Here is a 22,893-nt window from a genome sequence, read left to right as displayed (position 1 = left end):
GGGAACTACAACCTAATGTGGGTGGACTTATACTGCCAGCCTAATGTGGGGGAACTGTGCTGCCAATCTAATGTGGGGGAACTACAACCTAATGTGGGGGACTATACTGCCAGCTTAATGTGGGGGAACTACAACCTAATGTGGGGGAACTACAGCCTGGGAACAATACTGCCAACCTAATGTGGGGGGAATTATACTGCCAACCTAATGTGGGGGGAACTATACTGCCAACCTAATGTGGGGGAACTATACTGTCAACCTAATGTGGAGGGACCTATACTGCCAGCCTAATGTGGGGGAACTATACTAACAACCTAATGTAGGGGAACTATACTGCCAACCTAATGTGGGGGATGTATACTGCCAACCAAATGTGGGCGAACTACAACCTAATGTGGGGGAACTATACTGCCTACCTAATGTGGGGGAACTATACTGCCAACCTAATGTGGGGGAACTACAACCTAATGTGGGGGAACTATACTGCCTACCTAATGTGGGGGAACTATACTGCCAGCCTAATGTGGGGGAACTATACAAAAATATAAAATTGTACTATTCTGATCCCTATAACGCTTTTATTTTTCTGTATATGGGGATGTATGAGGGTCATTTTTTGCGCTGTTATTTGTAGTTTTTATCGGTACCATTTTTGTTTTGATGGGACTTTTCAATTGCTTTTTAGAATTTTTTTAATGGTATTTGAAGTGACCAAAAATGTGCAAATCTGGTTAGTGCACTATTACAATTTTCGATTTTGACGACTTTTGATTTTGCCCAGGACCACGCTAAGCCTAAACCTAAACCTGCCCTGAAAGAGGAATCATGTTTTTTTAATTGGGTGACTAAAATAATAGATGGCGGAGGGGCAGTAGACATTGCATATCTAGATTTTAGTAAGGCTTTTGATACTTTCCCACAAAGACTTATCAATAAACTGCAGTCATTGAGCTTGGACTCCCATATTGTTGAGTGGATTAGGCTGTGGCTGAGTGACAGACAACAGAGGGTTGTAGTCAATGGAGTATATTCAGAGCAAGTTCTTGTTACCAGTGGGACGTCAGGGACCAATTTTGTTTAACCCCTTAAGGACCGGAGGTTTTTCCGTTTTTGCATTTTCGTTTTTTGCTCCTTGCCTTTAAAAAATCATAACTCTTTCAAATTTACACCTAAAAATCCATATGATGGCTTATTTTTTGCGCCACAAATTCTACTTTGTAATGACGTCAGTCATTTTGCCCAAAAATCTATGGTGAAGCGGGAAAAAAAATCATTGTGCAACAAAATTGAAAAAAAAACGCTGTTTTGTAACTTTTGGGGGCTTCCGTTTCTACGTAGTAAATTTTTCGGTAAAAATGACACCTGATATGTATTCTGTAGGTCCATACGATTAAAATGATACCCTACTTATATAGGTTTGATTTTGTCGGACTTCTGGAAAAAATCACAACTACATGCAGGAAAATTAATACGTTTAAAATTGTCATCTTCTGACGCCTATAACTTTTTTATTTTTCCGTGTATGGGGCGGTATGAGGGCTCATTTTTTGCGCCGTGATCTGAAGTTTTTAACGGTACCATTTTTGCATTGATAGGACTTATTGATCACTTTTTATTCATTTTTAAATGATATAAAAAGTGACCAAAAATGCACTATTTTGGACTTTGGAATTTTTTTGCGCGCACGCCATTGACCGAGCGGTTTAATTAATGATATATTTTTATAATTCGGACATTTCCGCACGCGGTGATACCACATATGTTTATTTTTATTTTTATTTACACTGTGTTTTTTTTTTTATTGGAAAAGGGGGGTGATTCAAACTTTTAATAGGGGAGGAGTTAAATGATCTTTATTCACTTTTTTTTTTCACTTTTTTTTTGCAGTGTTATAGCTCCCATAGGGACCTATAACACTGCACACACTGATCTTCTATGCTGATCACTGGTTTCTCATAAGAAACCAGTGATCAACGATTCTGCCGGATGACTGCTCATGCCTGGATCTCAGGCACTGAGCAGTCATTCGGCGATCGGACAGCGAGGAGGCAGGTAGGGGCCCTCCCGCTGTCCTGTCAGCTGTTCGGGATGCCGCGATTAGCCGCGGCTATCCCGAACAGCTCGACTGAGCTAGCCGGGAACTTTCACTTTCACTTTTAGCCGCGCGGCTCAGCTTTGAGCGCGCGGCTATTAGAGGCGGGTCCCGGCTTCACTATGACGCCGGGCCCGCCATGATATGACGCGGGGTTACTGTGTAACCCCGCGTTATATCGGAAGAGCAGGATCAAGGACGTACCGGTACGTCCTTGGTCCTTAAGGGGTTAATATCTTCATTATTGATATTACAGAAGGTCTCAATGGTAAGGTATGTCTTTTTGCTGATAATGCAAAGATTTGCAACAGGTTTGAAGTTTCTGGAGGGATATGCCAAATGGAAAAGGATTTAGGTAAACTAGAAGAATGGCCAGAACTCTGAACACTGACATTTTATGTGGATGAGAGCAAGATAATGCACCTGGGGCGTAAAAACCCTTGGGCAGAATATAGAATATTTGACACAGTCCTGACCTCTGAGGAAAGGGATTTAGGAGTAATTATTTCAGAAGACTTAGGCTAGGTTCAGACTACGGAATCTCCGGGCAGAAAATTTCCGCCCGGAGATTCTGAGTTCCGCCTGCGTCGACTGAATAAGTCGGCGCTAGGACCGCGCGGACACTGCAGTCTCCCATAGACTGCAATGTGTTCCGCGAGGAATTCCGCCTGAAGAAAGAGCACCGCCTTTCTTCAGGCGGAAATTTCTAAGCGGATTTACTAAGCGGATTTTGCGCTTCACAAATTCCGAAGTATGAATTTGTGAACGGAAAACCATTCACTACACTAGACATTTTAGTAAGCGGAATTTCTGACGGAAATTTTACGACTGAATTTCTGTTGGAAATTCCGTAGTCTGAACCTAGCCTTAAAGGTAGGAAGACAATGTAATAGAGCAGCAGGAAAGGCTAGCAGAATGCTTGGATGTATAGGGAGAGGTATAAGCAGTAGAAAGAGAGAAGTGCTCATGCCGCTGTACAGAAGACTGGTGAGGCCTCACTTGGAGTGTCGTGCACAGTACCGGAGGCCGTATCTCCAGAAGGATATAGATACTCTAGAGAGAGTTCAGAGAAGATACTAAACTAGTACATGGATTGCAGAATAAAACTTACCAGGAAAGGTTAAAGGACCTTAACATGTATAGAAGAAAGAAGAGACAGAGGGGATATGATAGAGACTTTTAAATACATAAAGGGAATAAACACGGTAAAGGAGGAGACCATATTTAAAAGAAGAAAAACTACCACAAGAGGACATAGTTTTATATTAGAGGGGCAAAGGTTTCTGCAGTGATATGAGGAAGTATTACTTTACTGAGAGAGTAGTGGATGCATGGAATAGCCTTCCTGCAGAAGTGGTTGTTACGCCGAGCGCTCCTCCCCGGAGCGCTCGCAGCGTTCTCTCATTCGCAGCGCCCCGGTCAGACCTGCTGACCGGGTGCGCTGCGATATTACTCCCAGCCGGGATGCGATTCGCGATGCGCATCTCGGCTCCCGTACCTGACCCGTTCCCCGTCTGTGTTGTCCCGGCGCGCGCGGCCCCGCTCCTTAGGGCGCGTGTGCGCCGGGTCTCTGCCATTTGAAGGGCCGCTGCGCCACTGATTGGCGCAGCAGGCCTAATCAGTATTCTCACCTGTGCACTCCCTATTTATACCTCATTGTGCCAGTGAAAGCGTTTCCTTGTGTGTGTTCCTAGCCTGTGTTCCAGACCTCCTGCCGTTGCCCCTGACTACGATCCTTGCTGCCTGCCCTGACCTTCTGCTACGTCCGACCTTGCTCTTGTCTACTCCCTTGTACCGCGCCTATCTTCAGCAGTCAGAGAGGTTGAGCCGTTGCTGGTGGATACGACCTGGTTGCTAACGCCGCTGCAAGACCATCCCGCTTTGCGGCGGGCTCTGGTGAATACCAGTAGCAACTTAGAACCGGTCCACCAGCACGGTCCACGCCAATCCCTCTCTGGCACAGAGGATCCACCTCCAGCCAGCCGAATCGTGACAGTGGTAGCTACAAATAAAGTTGTTTAGTTCTTTTCAGTCTGACCACAGTGCTCTCTGTTGACACCTCTCTCCGTGTCAGGAACTGTCCAGAGTAGAAGCAAATCCCATAGCAAACCTCTCCTGCTCTGGACAGATCCTGACATGGACAGAGGTGTCAGCAGAGAGCACTGTGGTCAGACAGAAAAGAACAACTCAACTTCCTCTAGAGCATACAGCAGCTGATAAGTACTAGAAGGCTTAAGATTTTTTTTATAGAAATAATTTACAAATCTGATTTAAAAAATTAATATTTTTCCACCAGAGTACCCCATTAAATAGACCTATAATGTGCATCTGAAACCAAAACATGGAACTGCAAACCTATAATAAATTTGTACAATGTCAAAGGTGAAATAGCAGCAACCTGAGAGTGAAATAGTACCTTTGCTGTAGGACATAGCAGTAGTAAAGTAGAAACATATTGTTAAATAAAATACATTACTAAAATAAAGTTAAACCAAATAAAGTTGGCAGAATATAGCATCTACTGTCTGGGGAATAGTAGATTAATCTGTAATGTAGGGACTGGGGCCACACAACATTCACAAACATTAACAGAGATCCCAGATTTCCATAAAAACATGACTTTTAAAGCAATGTGCTTTTATTTAGGTTGGTATAAAATATTCCATTTTGAAAGGAGGAAAAAACAGTGCATTTATTTTTACAGTTTTTGAGGAAACTAGAAAATGAATGAAAATGCTTAAGGTGCATCCATATTGATCAATCTAAGAGATCATACCTCTTGATGACAAGTATAGCATAGTCAATTGTATCTGTCAGAATTCATGGAAATGTATTTAAAATTACATCATCATGCATTCCATGGATTCCCTAAAGGGAATTGTACATCAATGGCCTATCCTTAGCTTAAAGGGGTACTCCAGTGGATCATTTTTTTTTTTTAAATCAACTGGTTCCAGAAAGCTAAACAGATTTGTAAATTACTTCTATTTAAAAATCTTAATCCTTCCTGTACTTCAGCTGCTTTATACTCCACAGGAAGTTCTTTTCTTTTTGAATTTCTTTTCTGTCTGACCACAGTGCTCTCTGCTGACACCTCTGTCCATTTCAGGAACTGTCCAGAGCAGGAGAAAATCCCCAGGGCAAACCGCAACTGCTCGTGACAGTTCCTGAAATGGACAGAGGTGGCAGCAGAGAGCACTGTGGTCAGATAGATAGGAAATTCTAAAAGAAAATAACTTCCTCTGTAGTATACAACAGCTAATAATTACTGAAAGGATTAAAGATTTTTAAATAGAAGTAATTTACAAATTTGTTTAACTTTCTGGCTCCAGTTGATTTAAAAAAAAAAAAAATTCCACTGGAGTACCCCTTTAACCCATCAATAGGTTATAAGTGGGGGTCTGACCCCCATAACCCCCTGCTGATTGAAGAGGCCCCTGGTCCTTTGGGTTTTCTCCAGGTACTTCAGGGTATACCATTCTCATATAAAAAATTGGCCCTCAAATGGGGAGTATACTTGAGACAGATATAAGATTATGAGCTTCATAGGAGGCAGTGACCAATGTGGATGCATTCTTTGTACAGGTCTACAGTGTCAGTGATATTGAAGATAATTCATTAATAAATAAAAAATAAATACATATTGTATACATGAGTGGCTAATAAAAAGATTAAAAAAAACAGAATATGAATATAGCATATAATTTCAATTTGTAACGTAGATGTCTCTGACAGAGACTTCTCACTAGTGATTGAACAATTTAAAGGGGTATTCAGACCATAGATATCTTATCCCCTATCCAAAGTCTTCAGTCTCGGAAACCTGTGTTTCCGGGACTGGAGATGTCACACCATGCCACGCCCCCTTTATTCATGTCTATGGGAGGGGGCGTGCCCCCTCCCATAGACATGAATGGAGGGGGCATGGCGTGACATCATGTCTCCAGTCCCAGAGGCACAGAGGTTTCCAAGACTGGAGCAGCAGCCCGGCATAGGATGTGGGTGCTACACAGAGATCGCAGGGGGGCCCAGCGGCAGACCTCCAGCAATCAAACATCTTATCCCCTATCCTTTGGATAGGGGATAAGATGTCCATGGCCGGAATACCCCTTCAAAGGCCATGGTTATCTCCTAAATATATACATAGGCAAAAATGACTTAACACCAGGACACATGAGGTTTTAGATATCGTCATTCAGCTCGGCGCTGTCTTCTATTGGCACACATGTCTGCCTCAGTGGCCTGTACATCGAATTCCGAGTGTCTTCCCAGGTAGTGCCTCTCCTACCAAACCGGCCCACAGGACGGATTCCGCGGCCAGTGTACCATGATGGGTCAATATCAGGATCTGCGGCAAGAAAATAAGGAAAACATATTTATATTTCAAATAATGAATTCTGTAAGTTTTATACTAAGTGAAGTTTGGGGAATAATAGGAAATGTAGAAACAGAGGGACAAAAGAAAATTCCTTGTTCAAAGATAATAACAAACATCAGGATTTTGTAGAGAGAGTTTACATCATGCACAGTGATATAGATGGATGCTCAGACACATGCACTTGCCAGGTCTTTTTCATGGCCACATTGTGAGTGTGAGCAGGAATGATCCCACATCAGTGTCAGCCATATTACTATCTATGCTTAAAGGGGTACTACAGTGGTAAACTTTTTTTTTTTTAAATCAACTGGTGCCAGAAAGTTAAACAGATTTGTAAATCACTGTCCTGACCACAGTGCTCTCTGCTGACCTCTGCTGTCCATTTTAGGAACTGGAGAAAATCCCCATAGCAAACATATGCTTCTCTGGACAGTTCCTAAAATGGACAGCAGAGGTCAGCAGAGAGCACTGTGGACAGGACATCACAGGAAATGCATTTCTTTTTGGATTTCTCTTTAGTATACAGCCCCTAAAAAGTACTGGAAGGATTGAGATGTTTTAATAGAAGTGATTTACAAATCTGTTTAACTTTCTGGCACCAGTTGATTTAAAAAAAAAAAGTTTTCCATGGTAGTACCCCTTTAAGGAGGACACACCTTCTCTGTTAGAGAGGAAATAAGGAGGCCAATTTACAGGCTAGGGACACCTTTTGATTGTTGATTTGGTTCCTGGATGGTAAATAAATCAGCATTCTAAATAGTCTTCTTTAAAATTTCTCTTCCTTTAGCTCCTACTAGAGAAAGATAAATCTGTCAGATGGACTTCCTGCTCCCTTTGTGTTAGAGATAGCAGCAAGGTGGGGGTTACACACCTGCTCACATTGTTGGCGGGGGGAGAAACCTTGGAGGACAGCTCACATAGTCTGTTTATAGTGAGGAGGAAAGCAGATACCAGGCAGTCTCCAGGAAAAACCATAAAGGCTGTGTACATGCATAGAGACAGTGCCCCAAAAAGGGCAAGACAGCTTTATGTACTGCATACAGTGTACCCAAATAGTGCTAAACCTTTCCAGAGAAACGATTTATTATAGTGCAGACATATGTAGGTATTAATGTGTTAAATTTAGTGTCACCAACAATTTAGCCCGAAGGGCTAACAAAAGGCCTTATATTTCATGTGTTAACAAACTAAAATGTAACTTTTATTTTATAATATAAACTTATTTCTACAATGACCAATTAGAAAAGGCCAACTAGATAGATAGTTACACTACTCTACACATCACTAGTCAGACCACACATAGAATACTGAGTACAGTACTGGGCACCAGTGTTCAAGAAAGATATAGTGGAGCTGGAGAGGGTTCAAAGATGGGCAACCAGAGTAATACCGGGAACGGGAGGACTACAGTACCCAGAAAGATTATCAGAATTAGGTTTATATACTTTAGAAAAAAAAAAAAAAGGCTTAGGGGACGACCAAATAACTATGTATAAATATATCAAAGGGCAGTAGAGGCATATTACCAGGGGCGGACATACCATATGTGCAGCCTGTTCAGCTGCACAGGGGCCCAGGAGCCCAGGGGGGCCCAGCCGGAACTGAAACTGTTAGCGAGTCAGTGAGTGACAGTCACTCACTGACCACTGGGGCCAGGCCCGTCTTTAACGTGGGGCAAAATGGGCGGCTGCCCCGGGCCCTCTCATTCCTGGGGGCCCAAAAGCAGCTAGCCCCTTTTCCCCCACGCGGGGCCCTGGTCATGACATCCCAGGCTTGGAAACAGGCGGGCCAGGCGTCAAAATTTTAGACTGAGGGAGGGAGGGAGGGGGCCCACAACCGCCGCCGCCCGCTACCTTTTTTGGGAGGGGGCCTTTCTCTAATTCATTGCCACCGCCTCCGCCGTCAATCTTCCACAGGCAGCCACTATCCCAGGACCGCTGTGGCTGCCTGGGAAATAGTCACGCCCGCTGACGTGACGTGCGACGTCACGGCGGGCCGCGGACATCATAGAGATGAGAGGAGCGGAACAGAGAGGAGTCCTCCGCTCCTCTCTATCAGTGATTTACAGCCCCCACACACGGCCTCCAGGCTGCAGCATCACTCACCGCCAGATGGACCGGTATATCTTCCGGATTACAAGTGAGTTGAGGGGTAGGGGTTGTTTGGCAGGGGGGTGGGGTGAGGATTGGAGGGAGGGGGGGGGGCAGGGTTGGGATTGTGTGTGTGTGTGTGTGAGGGGGGGGGGGGGGGAGAAATTATGCATGTGATTGGAGGATAATAATGATTATTATAACCCTCCCCTCACATGTATGTATCATCTCCCCCTGTATAGTCTAATAACCCCCTCACATATAATCTTATTAGGAGATTATACTTGTGAGGGGACCATAAATGTGAGGAGGGGATTATCAGACTATACATGTAAGGGGGAGATAATACATATATGTGAGGGGAGGATTATAATAATCCCCTCCTCACCTGTATAATCCCCTCACATATAATCTGATTATGATATTATATATGTGAGGGGATTATCAATGTGAGGAGGGGATTATCAGATTATACATGTGAGGGAGATATGATAAATATATGTGAGGGGAGGATTATAATAAACCTCTAACGTGTATAATCCCCTCCTGACATGTATAATCCCCTCCTGACATGTATAATCCCCTCCTGACATGTATAATCCCCTCCTGACATGTATAATCCCCTCCTCACATGTATAATCCCCTCCTCACATGTATAATTCCCTCCTGACATGTATAATCCCCTCCTGACATGTATAATCCCACCCTCACATGTATAATCCCCTCCTGACATGTATAATCCCCTCCTCACATGTATAATCTGATTTTGCGATTATAAATGTGAGGAGGAGATTATTAGATTATACATGTGATGGAGAGATGTTACATATATGTGAGTGGAGGATTATAATAATCCCCTGCTCACATGTGTAATCCCCTTCTCACATGTGTAATCCCCTTCTCACATGTATAAGGCTTGGTTCACATTGATGAATCTCCAGAAGCGATCCCTTTGGGCGGCGCTAGGACCGTGCAGATCTTTTTGCAGATCCGCTCAGAAATGCATTGCTGTCTGAAGATTTTTCAGTGTGAACCTAGTAATTATAATAGTTATATCCTGTATTATATTCCAGAGCTGTACTCACTATTCTGCTGGTGAGGTCATTGTGTACATACATTACATTACTTATCCTGTACTGATCCTGAGTTGCATCCTGTATTATATTCCAGAGCTGTACTCACTATTCTGCTGGTGAGGTCACTGTGTACATACATTACATTACTTATCCTGTATTGATCCTAAGTTATATCCTGTATTATACTCCAGAACTGTACTCACTATTCTGCTGGTGAGGTCACTGTGTACATACTTTACATTACTTATCCTGTACTGATCCTGAGTTATATCCTGTATTATACTCCAGAGCTGTACTCACTATTCTACTGGTGAGGTCACTGTGTACATACATTACATTACTTATCCTGTACTGATCCTGAGTTATATCCTGTATTATACTCCAGAGCTGTACTCACTATTCTGCTGGTGAGGTCACTGTGTACATACATTACATTACTTATCCTGTACTGATCCTGAGTTATATCCTGTATTATACCCCAGAGCTGTACTCACTATTCTGCTGGTGAGGTCACTGTGTACATACATTACATTACTTATCCTGTACTGATCCTGAGTTATATCCTGTATTATACTCCAGAGCTGTACTCACTATTCTGCTGGTGAGGTCACTGAGTACATACATTACATTACTTTTCCTGTACTGATCCTGAGTTATATCCTGCATTATACTCCAGAGCTGTACTCACTATTCTGCTGGTGAGGTCACTGAGTACATACATTACATTACTTATCCTGTACTGATCCTGAGTTATATCCTGGATTATACTCCAGAGCTGTACTCACTATTCTGCTGGTGAGGTCACTGAGTACATACATTACATTACTTTTCCTGTACTGATCCTGAGTTATATCCTGTATTATACTCCAGAGCCGCCATTCATATAACAGAACCTGAGGAGCCTCACAACAGTCAAATCTAAAAGTTTCCTTAGGAGACGAGGTGAGTGACCTGCTGCTTCCACCATAAGTAATGTAAAGTGAGCCTTCATTTATCGCAATAGTTAGATTTTGCACAATGGGTGCCACCCGTTGTATAAGATGTCACGTTGTATAGGGTCACTTTACATTACTTATGTACTGAGTTATATCCTGTATTATACTCCAGAGCTGTACTCACTATTCACTAGACTGTCCGGGAATGCTGGGAGTTGTAGTTTTGGACCACCTGGAGAGACACTGTTTTGAAAACACCTCCTTAGTCAGTATTTTCCAACCTGGGCTCCTCCAGCTGTTGCAAAACTACAACTCCTAGCATTCCCCCAGACAGTCTTTAGCTGTCCAGGCATGCTGGGAGTTTTAGTTCTGCAACAGCTGGAGGCACTCAGGTTTGGTAGGTAGGTCCTTAGTCCATTGTTTCCCAACCTGGGTTCCTTCAGCTGTTGCAAAACTACAACTCCCAGCATGCCCAAACAGTCAAAGCCTGTTTGGAAAACACTGGACAAAGGGCCTACCTACCAAATGTTACATGGCTACCCACCTACCAACCAAACTTATACCTGCCTACCTACCTACCTAGCACCAAACATTTTACCTGCCTTCCTACCAACTGAACTTACTAACTGCCTAAATATCTTGCAAATGTACTACTTGTCTACCTACTTAGAAAATGTTCTACCTACCTATCTAGCAAATTTACTACTTGCAAACGTACTACCCGCTTACCTAGAAAACATATTACCTGGGGGGGGGGGGGGGGGTAGGCATATTCTTTGCACAGGGGCCCTCTGCTGTCTTTGTCCGCCCCTGCATATTACCTATGATCTATTTATACCCAGGACTGTATCTATAACAAGGGGGCATCCTCTACGTCTAGAGAAAAGAAGGTTTCTACACCAGCACAGATGGGGGTTCTGGATGCATTTCTGGAGAGTAATAGCATTACTGGTTATGGATACTAGATCTATAGGGACCGAACGTCGATCCAGGTATTTATTCTTATTGTCATATATGGAGTCGGGATGGGATTTCCCCCCCCTGGTATTGGGCAATTGGCATCAGCCGCATAAGGCTTTTTTGCCTTCCTCTGGATCAACACAGTAGGGACACAATAGAGATATAGGTTGAGCTTGATGGACTTGATTGTCTTTTTTCAACCTTATGAACTGTGTAGCTAAGTGGGATATTAGAACACATTGCTGGTTTATATCCTTAAACGTAATTGGTACTAGAAAGTTAGAAGAAAGGGTAATTCATTGTGTCTGTTTGATAAGGCAAAAACTACGGACTATGGAATTAAAATATGCATTTGGGTTTAAGTGAGCTGTGTATGAGAAAAAACTGATAAAGTTCTACTCAGTCTCAAGTATTCTATAAAAGGAACCACTGCAGGAGTATATGCCATATATAGTCTTTATTTTGTCCTGTAGCAATATAAGTATATGAAAACTGTTACTTAATGTGTTCAGGGAAATCTGGGTAAAACTAATCTTTGACTATACTATGAAAATTGAATCACAGATTACATTTTTCCATATTTTTACTGATTCCTAATATACATTCAAAGGGCATACCTACCATAGAGACAGACCATGCAGCTGCTATGGGGCCCTTGGAAAGAAGGGGCCCAGGAATGGTTGGTTCTATTCCTTTTGCTACTGATAGGAAAGCATGCAGTACTTCTTCCCCCACGGATTTGCATTGTCAGCAAATAAATAGATTAGTGTTTTTAATTAAAGGGGTACTCCGTTGCTCAGCATTTGGAACAAACAGTTCCGAACGCTGGAGCCGGCGCCGCAAGTTTGTGATGTCATAGCCCCACCCCCTCATGACATCACACCCTGCCCCCTCAATTCAAGTCTATGAGAGGGGGCGTGACAGATGTCACGCCCCCTATCATAGACTTGCATTGAAGGGGCGGGGTGTGACATAACGAGGTGTGGGGGATTTGACGTCACAAGTTCCCAGCGCCGGCTCCAGCATTTGGAACAGTTAGTTCCAAACGCTGAGCAACGGGGTACCCCTTTAAGGATCATGGAAAGCAAGGGTACATAAACCAGACATTTCTGTCTCGGGAGGCCCACTTTGATCTGTCTAATGGGGCCCCTTTTCTTCTATGTACGCCACTGTGTAGAAGTTCATATTAATCTGCAATATTTGGGAACCCAGTGTGTTGAGATGGTTGAGCACATGTAGTACAACTAAGAATTTACATAGATATAAAGAGCAGTTTTTTATGAACATGTGAAATGCAGACATTGTAAATATACATACACAGATGTCACAAACACATAACTATATACATGGACAGGCATACCACTTCTCCTGTGTGCAGCTGTTGTCATTTTAGGGAATAGACCTAGGTAAGGTCAAAACATATTTAGTTAGATACGATGGAATAAAAGCCTCTTGACACAAACCTTATGCTGCTGTCTCCTACTACCACAGACATCTGTGCTCCCATCTTATGGTTCTTAAAAGGGTATTCCAGGAATTTTTTTATTTGACTATGCTACAGGGGCTGTAAAGTTAGTGTAGTTCATAATATAGTGTCTGTACCTGTGTGTGACGGTTTTCTCACAATTCTTATGTGATTTTCACCCCAATATTTATTTTTAACAGCACACAAAATGACTGCTGTCTTGAATTTTTCCCAGCTTGCAATGCGGTCGAGACCTGACTCACTACACAGCTAATGACAGGGAGCCTGTCTGCTTCAATGGGTGGAGGGATCAATCTGCAAGTAATGCAACCGCTGTAGGCACCCTGATTGAAAACCACAGGTCTGCAGCTCATTTATGTTTCAATGGATGGGGTAGCTGATGTGTGGGAGGGAGGAAAATGGTATCATGGGATTTGTAGGCAAACAAGAAAACTGAAAACAGGAAATACAAGTTCACAGAAAGCTAGCCACAGTGTTATGGTAATCTCACAACATAGCCATTTAGCAAAGACAAGCGCAGATCCTTCCTAAGCATGTCCATTACTGTCTGCCAGGTACGTACTAAAATCACCTTATGCTGGATAACCCCTTTAACTGTTCATCTGTCAGCATTAAACTAGCACCATATAAATGAGACAGTTAACAGTACATTAAATATTTTGATATGTTATAAATCAGGCGAAAAGCTAGTGAAATCAAACGTAACCCTGCAGCCCTTATGGTTAGACCTATGTATATATTGGTTCATTTAACAACATGCTTTAATTACAATAAATACAGGATGAGGCTTCCATGGTCCAACAAGTTCTGCCCATGCAATAGGGAAGCCTTCTTTCTCTTTGAGGCTACAACATGTCTATGGAGCATGGAGGTATGTTTACTGGGTACTATGCCCTTTCTTTGGTGAGGAAGAAGAGGCCTACTTTTTGTGGCTTCTCTTCTGTAGTGTGGGAGAGAAGGGGGCTAATTTTTTGCTGGTAGCTGCTGATCTGGTCACTGTCAAGACTTCAAGTGGTGCTTGTGGTGAGGGCATGAATGGAGTGTACCACCAGCACTTTAATTCTCTATGGCATCTGATTAATCTATGACACTATGCACAGCAATTTTCTGTCCGTACATCCATGGCGCACTCCATTTATTCTGCGGGGGGCGGGGGTTAGTTTTTCATGACTGGTGGGGTCTCAATGTATGATCCTCACTGATCAGCTTGTTATCCCTTATCCTGTGAATAGGAGTTATCTTTTTGAGTTAGAAATACCCTTTTAAAGGGGTACTCCCGTGGAAAACTTTTTTTTAAATCAACTGGTGCCAGAAAGTTAAACAGATTTGTAAATCACTTCTATTAAAAAATCTTAATTCTTCCAATACATTTTACGGGCTGTATACTACAGAGGAAATGCCTATCTTATTGGATTTCTCTGATGTCAAGACCACAGTGCTCTCTGCTGACCTCTGCTGTCCATTTTAGGAACTGTCCAGAGCAGCATATGTTTGCTATGGGGATTTTCTCCTGCTCTGGACAGTTGCAAAAATGGACAGATATGTCAGCAGAGAGCACTGTGGTCGTGACATCAGAGAAATGTAAAAAGAAAATAATTTCTTCTGTAGTATATAGCCCCTAAAAATTACTGGAAGGATTAAGACTTTTTAATAGAAGTAATTTACAAATCCGTTTAACTTTCTGGCACCAGTTGATTTAAAAAAAAAAGTTTTCCATGGTAGTAACCCTTTAAAGGAAATCTGCAGTGTACAACACTTATAAGGTTTAAATGTCTGTAAGGGGTTCGAACGCTGGGACCCCCGCGATCTCCCGTACGGGGACCCAGCATTGCTGTGGCTGTGCACAGCTAATGCGCGTGTTGCCAACCTCACTGAGATTGACGGCAGAGCCCCCCATACAGCTCTATGGAAGAAGCAGGAATGCTGCATCTCCGCCTCTTCCATAGAGATACATGAGGGGGCATGTCGGCCGCACCATCATGCTGCGGCCGACACGCCTTCTACACGGGAGAGCCCCGGCCCCATACAGGAGATCGCGGATTTGCGGGGGGTCCCAGGGTTCAGCCTCCCCCCTGATCAGACACTTAGGGGATAAGTGTTATACACTGCAGATTTCCTTTAACCATTTGGCGCTATTTGCAATTGCATGCTAAATTTTCTATCCCAACTAAAACTACTGTCAGCTAGAATAATGTAACCAGTCTATGTAAGCTTCTGCTCATACATAGTTAATATATACTGATTTCCTCACAATAAAACATAACATACAATCTGCATACTGACACATATATCGGCAATGATCAACCTCAACATTGAACCACTTTACATGAGGTATTGGGGAGGTTTATTAAAACCGGTGAAGAGGAGGAGTGGTGCAGTTTATTTTTTAAAAAAGCCTCTGAAAAATAAAAGGAGCAATCTGATTGGTTGCTATGGGCAACTGCACCACTCTTCCACTATTCAGGTTTTGATAAATCTTCCCCATTCTTTTTTTGTAGATGTCAATGACATGCAGTAATGGAGAATGGAAGAAAATGAAAGTATTTTGTTAGTTTTTCTAAAAAGATACACCATTCATATAAACCTTATAACCAACACATTGGGGGAGATTTATAAAAACCTGTCCAGAGGAAAAGTTGCTGAGTTGCCATAATAACCAATCAGATTGCTTCTTTCATTTTTCAGAGGCCTTTTCAAAAATGAAAGAAGCGATCTGATTGGTTGCTATGGGCAACTCAGCAACTTTTCTTCTAGACAGGTTTTGATAAATCTCCCCCATTAACTCTCATAACTGTGGCTCAATCAGCATCTCCTATTCTGGTCAAGGTGAACTAGATGGCAGAATTTAAACTTGAATTATAGGGGAGATTTATCAAAACCTGTGCAGAGGAAAAGTGAAGCAGTTGCCCATATCAACCAATCAGATCGCTTCTTTTATTTTAAAAAAGTCCTCTAAAAAAGAAAGACGCTATCTGAGTAGTTGCTATGGGCAACTGTACCACTCTTATTCCGCACAGGTTTCGAGAAATCTTCCCCTTATCTGGATAATCCTGCCTTTACAATAGATATTGTGGTGTATGCATACCTATAGAATTACCTATAGAATCTTTTATTATTTATATATAAAAAGAAAGAAACCTACTGATGTATCAGAAATGTATTGTTAGCAGACACAAGTGTTATCTTGTCTAAAGTAAATGGAGCAAATTACTTTGACACTCCTGTATCTTGGGAAGAAATCTCCATGCTACTTCATTGAAGAAGAACCAAGGTGCCTCCAGCTGTTGCAGAACTACAGCTCCCAGCATGCCCGGAAAGCCGTTGACTGTCCAGGCATGCGGGGTGTTGTAGTTCTGCAACAGCTGGAGGCACCCTGGTTGGAAACACTGACTTAGAGGGAACCTGTCCCCGTGAAAATGCTATCTAATCTATTAGCATCATGTTATAGAGCAGTAGGAGCCGAGCAGATTGATATATATAGTGTTATAGAAAAAGACTCAGTATAACTTATACCTTATTGATTGAAATCCTTGATCTTAGAAGTCCAGTGGGCAGTGTCGCTCAATGATAAGACCGCCCACTGGACTCCTCAGCATGGAAGACCAGAAGTGACATGCATCCTGCATCATTTCCCACAAAGATATATCTCAATCTGTTTAGCTCGCCCTGCTCTATAACATGATAGGACTTTCATGGTGACAGCTCCATTTTAAGCAATATAAAAGAGGAAGAACACAATAAAATATATAATTGGCATGCCATTGAGAAACTTTTAGGTCATAATACAGGGCGCTTTTTTACGTGTTTCAGCACTGAAATGGGTCCTGTATTATGACCTGAGAAGAATAAACACTAACTTTATTGCAATCATCTTGGTGAGTGCTGGGATCTTCTTTATATAATTTTATTGGATTTGATTCTACCATGTGCACCATTGCCATTGCAAGTGCTGACACTTATTCACTACGATTAAAAAACTTTAAAGGGGTTTGTAATTTACTTCTATTAAAAAATCTTAATCCTTCCAGTACATATCAGCTGCCATAAAGTTAGTTTGCCACTATATAAGTTTTCTCAGAATACCTCTTGTCTAATTTCGGTTTTGGGGCTTTAAAGGGGTACTCTGGTGGAAAACAATTTTCGTCAAATCAGCTGGTACCAGAAAGTTAAACAGATTTGTAAATTACTTCTATTTAAAAATCTTAATCCTTCCAGAACTTATCAGCTGCTGTATGCTCCACTGGAAGTTCTTTTCTTTTTGAATTTATTTTCTGTCTGACCACAATGCTCTCTGGGGCCATCTATGTCCATGTCAGGAACTGTCCAGAGAAGGATAGGTTTTCTATGGGGATTTTCTCCTGCTCTTGACTGTTCCTGATTTGGACGAGGTGTCAGCAGAGAGCACTGTGGTCAGACAGAAAAGAAATTCAAAAAGAAAAGAACTTCCTGTGGAGCATACAGCAGCTGATAAATATTGCAAGGATTAAGATTTTTAAATTGAAGTCATTTACAAATCTGTTTAACTTTCTGGCACCAGCTGATTTGACAACATTTTTTTCCACCTGAGTAACCCTTTAAAGCTCCAAAACCCAAATTAGACAAGAGGCATTCTGGGAAAACATCAATTATATAGTGGCAAAGTAACTTTATGGTCCACAGAGAGTGAACTCATCAGAGTGGACGAACAGTAAAAACCCCAGCATATTCAGAAAAAGAAACTTTTCAGGAATAGAAGCCAATCAACTAGTATACAACAAGCAAGGGGTTAATACAGATCATCCTATTGGGAATACTCACTTCTGATGTCTATGGATGGCTGCAGTACTCGGCTTTTAGTCTCAGGTATGACCAAGCACAGCAGCAACAAGCAGGATAGAAAGGCGCACCCCAGTTTCATTCTACGATTCTTTAACCCACTGACAGCTGGTGAAGAGCAGCAGGGCATGTGGAAGACTGCGAGGGGAACACAATGACACATCACATACATGCCTTTCTTCTGCATTTTAGTAGATACCTTTTTAGAAGATTTATCATTGCATTTAGAAGTTTTTTTTTTTGCTGACTCCAGGTGCATAAAATGTCGCACGTGCGCCTAAGCACTTTTTATTATGGGGACTTTTGTGGGTACAAATAAAGTAGCAAACAGCCTTACCTAAGCAACTTTATGATGTGTGAATGTCGCAAAAAGGCATCAAAAAGTCATAAACCCCTCCAAAATGTTGCAAGTCAAAGCCAGGTCAAACCTGGCTTACAAAAATGTTGATGGTGGGTACTTTTAAGTCTCACAAAAAGTCACAACTGCAAGGAAAGGAAATAGAAATACAAAATGGTGTTAGAAAGGGAGTTATTGTTTTTTGCTCATGTGCACCAAATTTATCAACTCCTCCTCTCGATAGTATGATAAACGTGTCACACATAAGCAAAACTAAAGCAAAAAAAAAAGGGGTACTCCAGTGAATTTTTTTTTTTAAATCAACTGGTGCCAGAAAATTTAACAGATTTGCAAATTACTTCTATTTAAAAATCTTAATCCTTCCAGTATTTATCAGCTGTTATATGCTCCACAGGAAGTTATTTTCTTTTTGAATTTCTATTCTGTCTGACCACAGTGCTCTCTGCTGACACCTCTGTCTGTGTCAGGAACTGTCCAGAACAGGAGAAAATCCCCATAGCAAACCTATCCTGCTCTGGACAGTTCCTGAGACAGACAAAGGTGACAGCAGAGAGCACTGTGGTAAGACTGAAAAGAAATTCAAAAAGAAAAGAACTTCCTCTGTAGTATACAGCAGCTAATAAGTACAGGAAGGATTATGATTTTTAAATAGAAGTAATTTACAAATATGTTAAACTTTCTGGCACCAGTTGATTTAAACAAAAATTGTTTTCCACTGGAATACCCCTTTAAATCCAAAGGCAACAAACAATGATAAATGTCCCCCTATATATTAAAATAAGTTCTTCCTATATGTGTAGATGCCATGTCTTAATAATATTTGCAATGAAAGGAGATACAGATGCTGGCACTGGTGAAATGTTGTTAGTGGTGAATAGAGATGAGTGAATTTACAGTAAATTCGATTCGTCACGAACTTCTCAGCTCGGCGGTTGCTGACTTTTCCTGCATAAATTAGTTCAGCTTTCCGGTGCTCCGGTGGGCTGGAAAAGGTGGATACAGTCCTAGGAAAGAGTCTCCAAGGACTGTATCCACCTTTTCCAGCCCACAGGAGCACCGGAAAGCTGAACTAATTTATGCAGGAAAAGTCATCAACTGCCGAGCCGAATTTTCTGTAAGTTCGCTCATCTCTAGTGGTGAACAAAAGGTGCTTGACTGGTGCAGCAATAGGACAGCAACTCCTGCAAAGTTAGACTTCACCTGGTGCGCAACCCATATATAGAGAAAAGGCAATCTCAACGAAGCAAAAAGAAGAAAGCACGGGGGCACTCACGGTACTTCGGTCAAAGCAGGCTTCTTTATTCAGGTAGCGGCTGAACACCTGTTCTGGCGGGGCGCCAGGAGCGAGCGTGTGGGACTTAATAATATTTGCGGTTGGATATTATTCCAAATGGAGTAAACATTACTGACTACTGGTCTCAACCATATTTTCAGCCATTTATTCCCTCTGTACATTTTGCGCATACAGTTCTGGAGAGCTGAGAGCTGCATGCACCTGAATGATTGATATCACTTGCATAATAATGTACACGAGTACAACCTTTCCATCACCACAGTGCTAAAAATGTGTACTTATACCTAAACATACAACCAAAAATCCTACTGAGAGGTGAAATTAGACTGTGAGCCCCAAGGGGGCAGGCACTGATTTTAGTGATGTAAATGCCCTGCATAATATGTTGGTGCTACATAAATAAACAATTACTGTATTGTTATTATTATTATTATTATTATACATTTGGGCAGTGGTGCCTCACAAGATCTTAGCATGAGGAAGACATTTCTAAGTAACTGTGCAATAAAAAGTCTTAGCACTTTCAATGCCAAGCCCATTGGGGATCATCCATTAGAATAAACACTATGGGGGAGATTTATCAAAACCTGTGCAGAGGAAGAGTGGTGCAGTTGCCCATAGCAACCAATCAGATTGCTTCTTTCATTTTCCACAGGCCTCTAAAGAGGCCTGTGGAAAATGAAAGAAGCAATCTGATTGGTTGCTATGGGCAACTACACCACTCTTCCTCTGCACAGGTTTTGATAAATCTCCCCATAGGACTCTCTCACATCACCTTACCCAGTCTAGATCATGGACTCTTACTTATCACACACTGTAAAGAATTGGCTCAGTGGTTGAAAATATTAGTAAGAAATCTTATTTCTAGGGGTTAATACCAATGCTGGTAATTCAAATGAGTATATATATATATGTATATATATATATATATATATATATATATATATATATATATATATATATATATATATATATAGCTGTTAGTGTATTACAATGGTAAATATTGGCATAAGCAAAAATGAATACAAAATAATAGACATTGGTCAACCATCATACTCACAGTTTTTCGTGGCAGGGGAACCTCTCCCCAGCTGTCCTCTTGTGCCTGTTCCCCTCACCATCTGGTTATATTAGCTGTGTGTGGTTTGACGTCAGTAGCAGTCCCTTGCCCCTCTATCAGCACTCGAATCCTCCCCTCATCTACCTAGCCCCTGAAATCCATTATGTTAATTTCTTTTTAGCCAACTCAAGCAGTGGCTTTTAATGATTCACATGTGACTCTTATCTTTTCAAGTTCCATTTAGTTCTTAATAAAGAGAGAAAAGGGCCAGGTCTTTTCTCATCTCATGGTATTAATGAGCATTTAAGTTGTACGTTACACCTCCTTATGAGTTCATCTGCACCTAAGTGCACATATTGTCTTCCTGTATATCCTTCCAATAGCGCTGTCTTCTGCAATACACTTGAAGGTTTACGAAGTAATGGAAGAAAATTATTTAAAAAGTCTTCAAAAATAATAAAGTGAAAAATTACCCTTGAGAAGTCACTTGCAATACAAGTATAAATTTCACCAGTCATTTCAAATTGTGCAGCATTGACATTATACCAATCTGATGAAGGGGGACTAAACCCCCGAAATGTGTTACTGACTGTAAATTGTGTATCTCAATAAAGTCCATTGGCTTAACCCCCTAAGGACCCGGGCTATTTCCATTTTTTCATTTTCAATTTTTCCTCCTTAACTTAAAAAAATCATAACTCTTTAAAATTTTCACCTAAAATTCTATGTGATGGCTTATTTTTTGCGTCACTAATTCTACTTTGTAATGACATTAGTCATTTTACCCAAAAATCGACGGTGAAACGGGAAAAAAAATCAATGTGCGACAAAATTGATGAAAAAACACTATTTTGTAAGTTTTGGGGGCTTCCGTTTTTACGCAGTACATTTTTCAGTACAAATGACACCTTATCTTTATTCTGTAGGTCCATACAGTTAAAATGATACCCTACTTGTATAGGTTCGATTTTGTATCACTTCAGAAAAAAATCATGAATACATGCAGGAAAATTTAAACATTTAAAATTGTCATATTCTGACCCCTATAACTTTTTTATTTTTCTGTGTTCAGGACGGTATGAGGGCTCATTTTTTGTGCCGTCATCTGAAGTTTTTGTCGGTGCCATTTTTGTTCTGATCAGACTTTTTGATCACTTTTTATTCACTTTTTTGTGGTATAAAAAGTGGTCAAAAATGCCCTATTTTGGACTTTGGGATTTTTTTTGCGCGTACGCCATTGAACATGCGGTTTAAAAAGCGGTATATCTTTATAATTCGGACATTTCCACACGTGGCGATACCACATATGTTTATTTTTATTTACACTGTGGTTTTTTTATTCTTGGAAAAGCCGGGTGATTCAAACTTTTATTAGGGGAAGGGATAATTGAAAGGGTTAATGATTTTTTTTACACTTTTCTTATGCAATATTATAGCTCCTACAGGGCGGGCTAGAACATTGCATTAACTGATCTTTTACACTGATTGATCCATCTCCATAGGAATGGATCAATCAGTGTTTTTGGCGATTGGATGCTCAAGTCTGGATCTCAGGCTTGAAGCATTCAATTGGTGATCGGACAGCGCAGGAGAAGGTAAGAGACCTTCCTCCTGTGCTACAGCTGTTCGGGATGCCGCGATTATACCGCGGCGATCCCGAACAGCTCCCTGAGCTAACCAGCTTTAAAGGGTTAATAGCTATTAGAGGCGGGTCCCGCCTTCATTATGACGCCGGGCCCACCGCGATATGATGCGGGGTCACCGTGTGACCTCGCGTTATATCGCAGGATCGGGACCCAGGACATACCCATACGTCCTGGGTCCTTAAGAGGTTAAAAAACGACACAGTGGAGCTGGAGAGTGTTCAAAGATGGGCACCAAAAGAAATAAATTGAATGGGAGGACTACAGCAGCACAAACAGGGGTTCTTTACTGTAAGAGAAATCGAACTCTGTGCCAGAGGAAGGGATTATGGTGAACACGATAAAATGGTTCAAAAGAGGTCTGGATGCATTTTGGTGAGTAATAAGGATTCTTTCTAATTGCCATATTTGGCATCGGAAATGAATTTTCCCCCTGGTATGAGACAACTAGCATCAGCCTTATAAGGTTTTTTTTTATGGACTTTTTTCAACCCCATGAACTATGTAACTAAGTAACTATGCTTGATGTAAGCCAACGATTGCTGAACCTTCTTTGTGGAATCGCAGCAACTGTTATCAAGACGTTCTTTTTGCTTTCATTGATGCTACTGTCTGTGATTGGGCAGAGAGCTTCACCATTATTGCATTGACAAGTGGTCTTCTATGGTGGTCTTCTCAGAGAAAATGTGGTCTGAAAAAGGGGTTA

General features: G+C 41.5%; 1 protein-coding gene across 1 annotated transcript; it reads right to left on the bottom strand.

The window, feature by feature from the left end:
* Nucleotides 1-5,419: 5,419 nt before the first annotated feature.
* On the bottom strand, nucleotides 5,420-18,315 carry PRLH (prolactin releasing hormone). Its single transcript, XM_056534638.1, has 4 exons — nucleotides 18,170-18,315; nucleotides 17,815-17,970; nucleotides 12,892-12,933; nucleotides 5,420-6,440 (listed from the first exon to the last, which is right to left on the bottom strand). Exons 2-4 carry the CDS (start codon nucleotides 17,960-17,962, stop codon nucleotides 6,274-6,276), a joined length of 357 nt encoding a protein of 118 aa, XP_056390613.1. The 5' UTR covers nucleotides 17,963-17,970; nucleotides 18,170-18,315; the 3' UTR covers nucleotides 5,420-6,273.
* Nucleotides 18,316-22,893: the final 4,578 nt, after the last annotated feature.

The sequence above is a fragment of the Hyla sarda genome, chromosome 8 (assembly GCF_029499605.1).
Source record: "Hyla sarda isolate aHylSar1 chromosome 8, aHylSar1.hap1, whole genome shotgun sequence".
NCBI classification, from domain to species: domain Eukaryota; kingdom Metazoa; phylum Chordata; class Amphibia; order Anura; family Hylidae; genus Hyla; species Hyla sarda.
Note: the sequence above shows the minus strand (reverse complement) of the source record. Positions and strands in the feature narration are given on the sequence as shown.

What these genes read in the sequence shown, in the direction of transcription:
- PRLH (XM_056534638.1), bottom strand. Translation starts at nt 17,962, where the DNA reads ATGCCCTGCTGCTCTTCACCAGCTGTCAGTGGGTTAAAGAATCGTAGA. An exon ending in GCCATCCATAGACATCAGAA is followed by an intron (nt 12,934 to 17,814) that starts GTGAGTATTCCC and finishes GACCTTACCTAG; the next exon opens with GTCTATTCCCTAAAATGACA. An exon ending in AGCTGCACACAGGAGAAGTG is followed by an intron (nt 6,441 to 12,891) that starts GTATGCCTGTCC and finishes TTCTTGCCGCAG; the next exon opens with ATCCTGATATTGACCCATCA.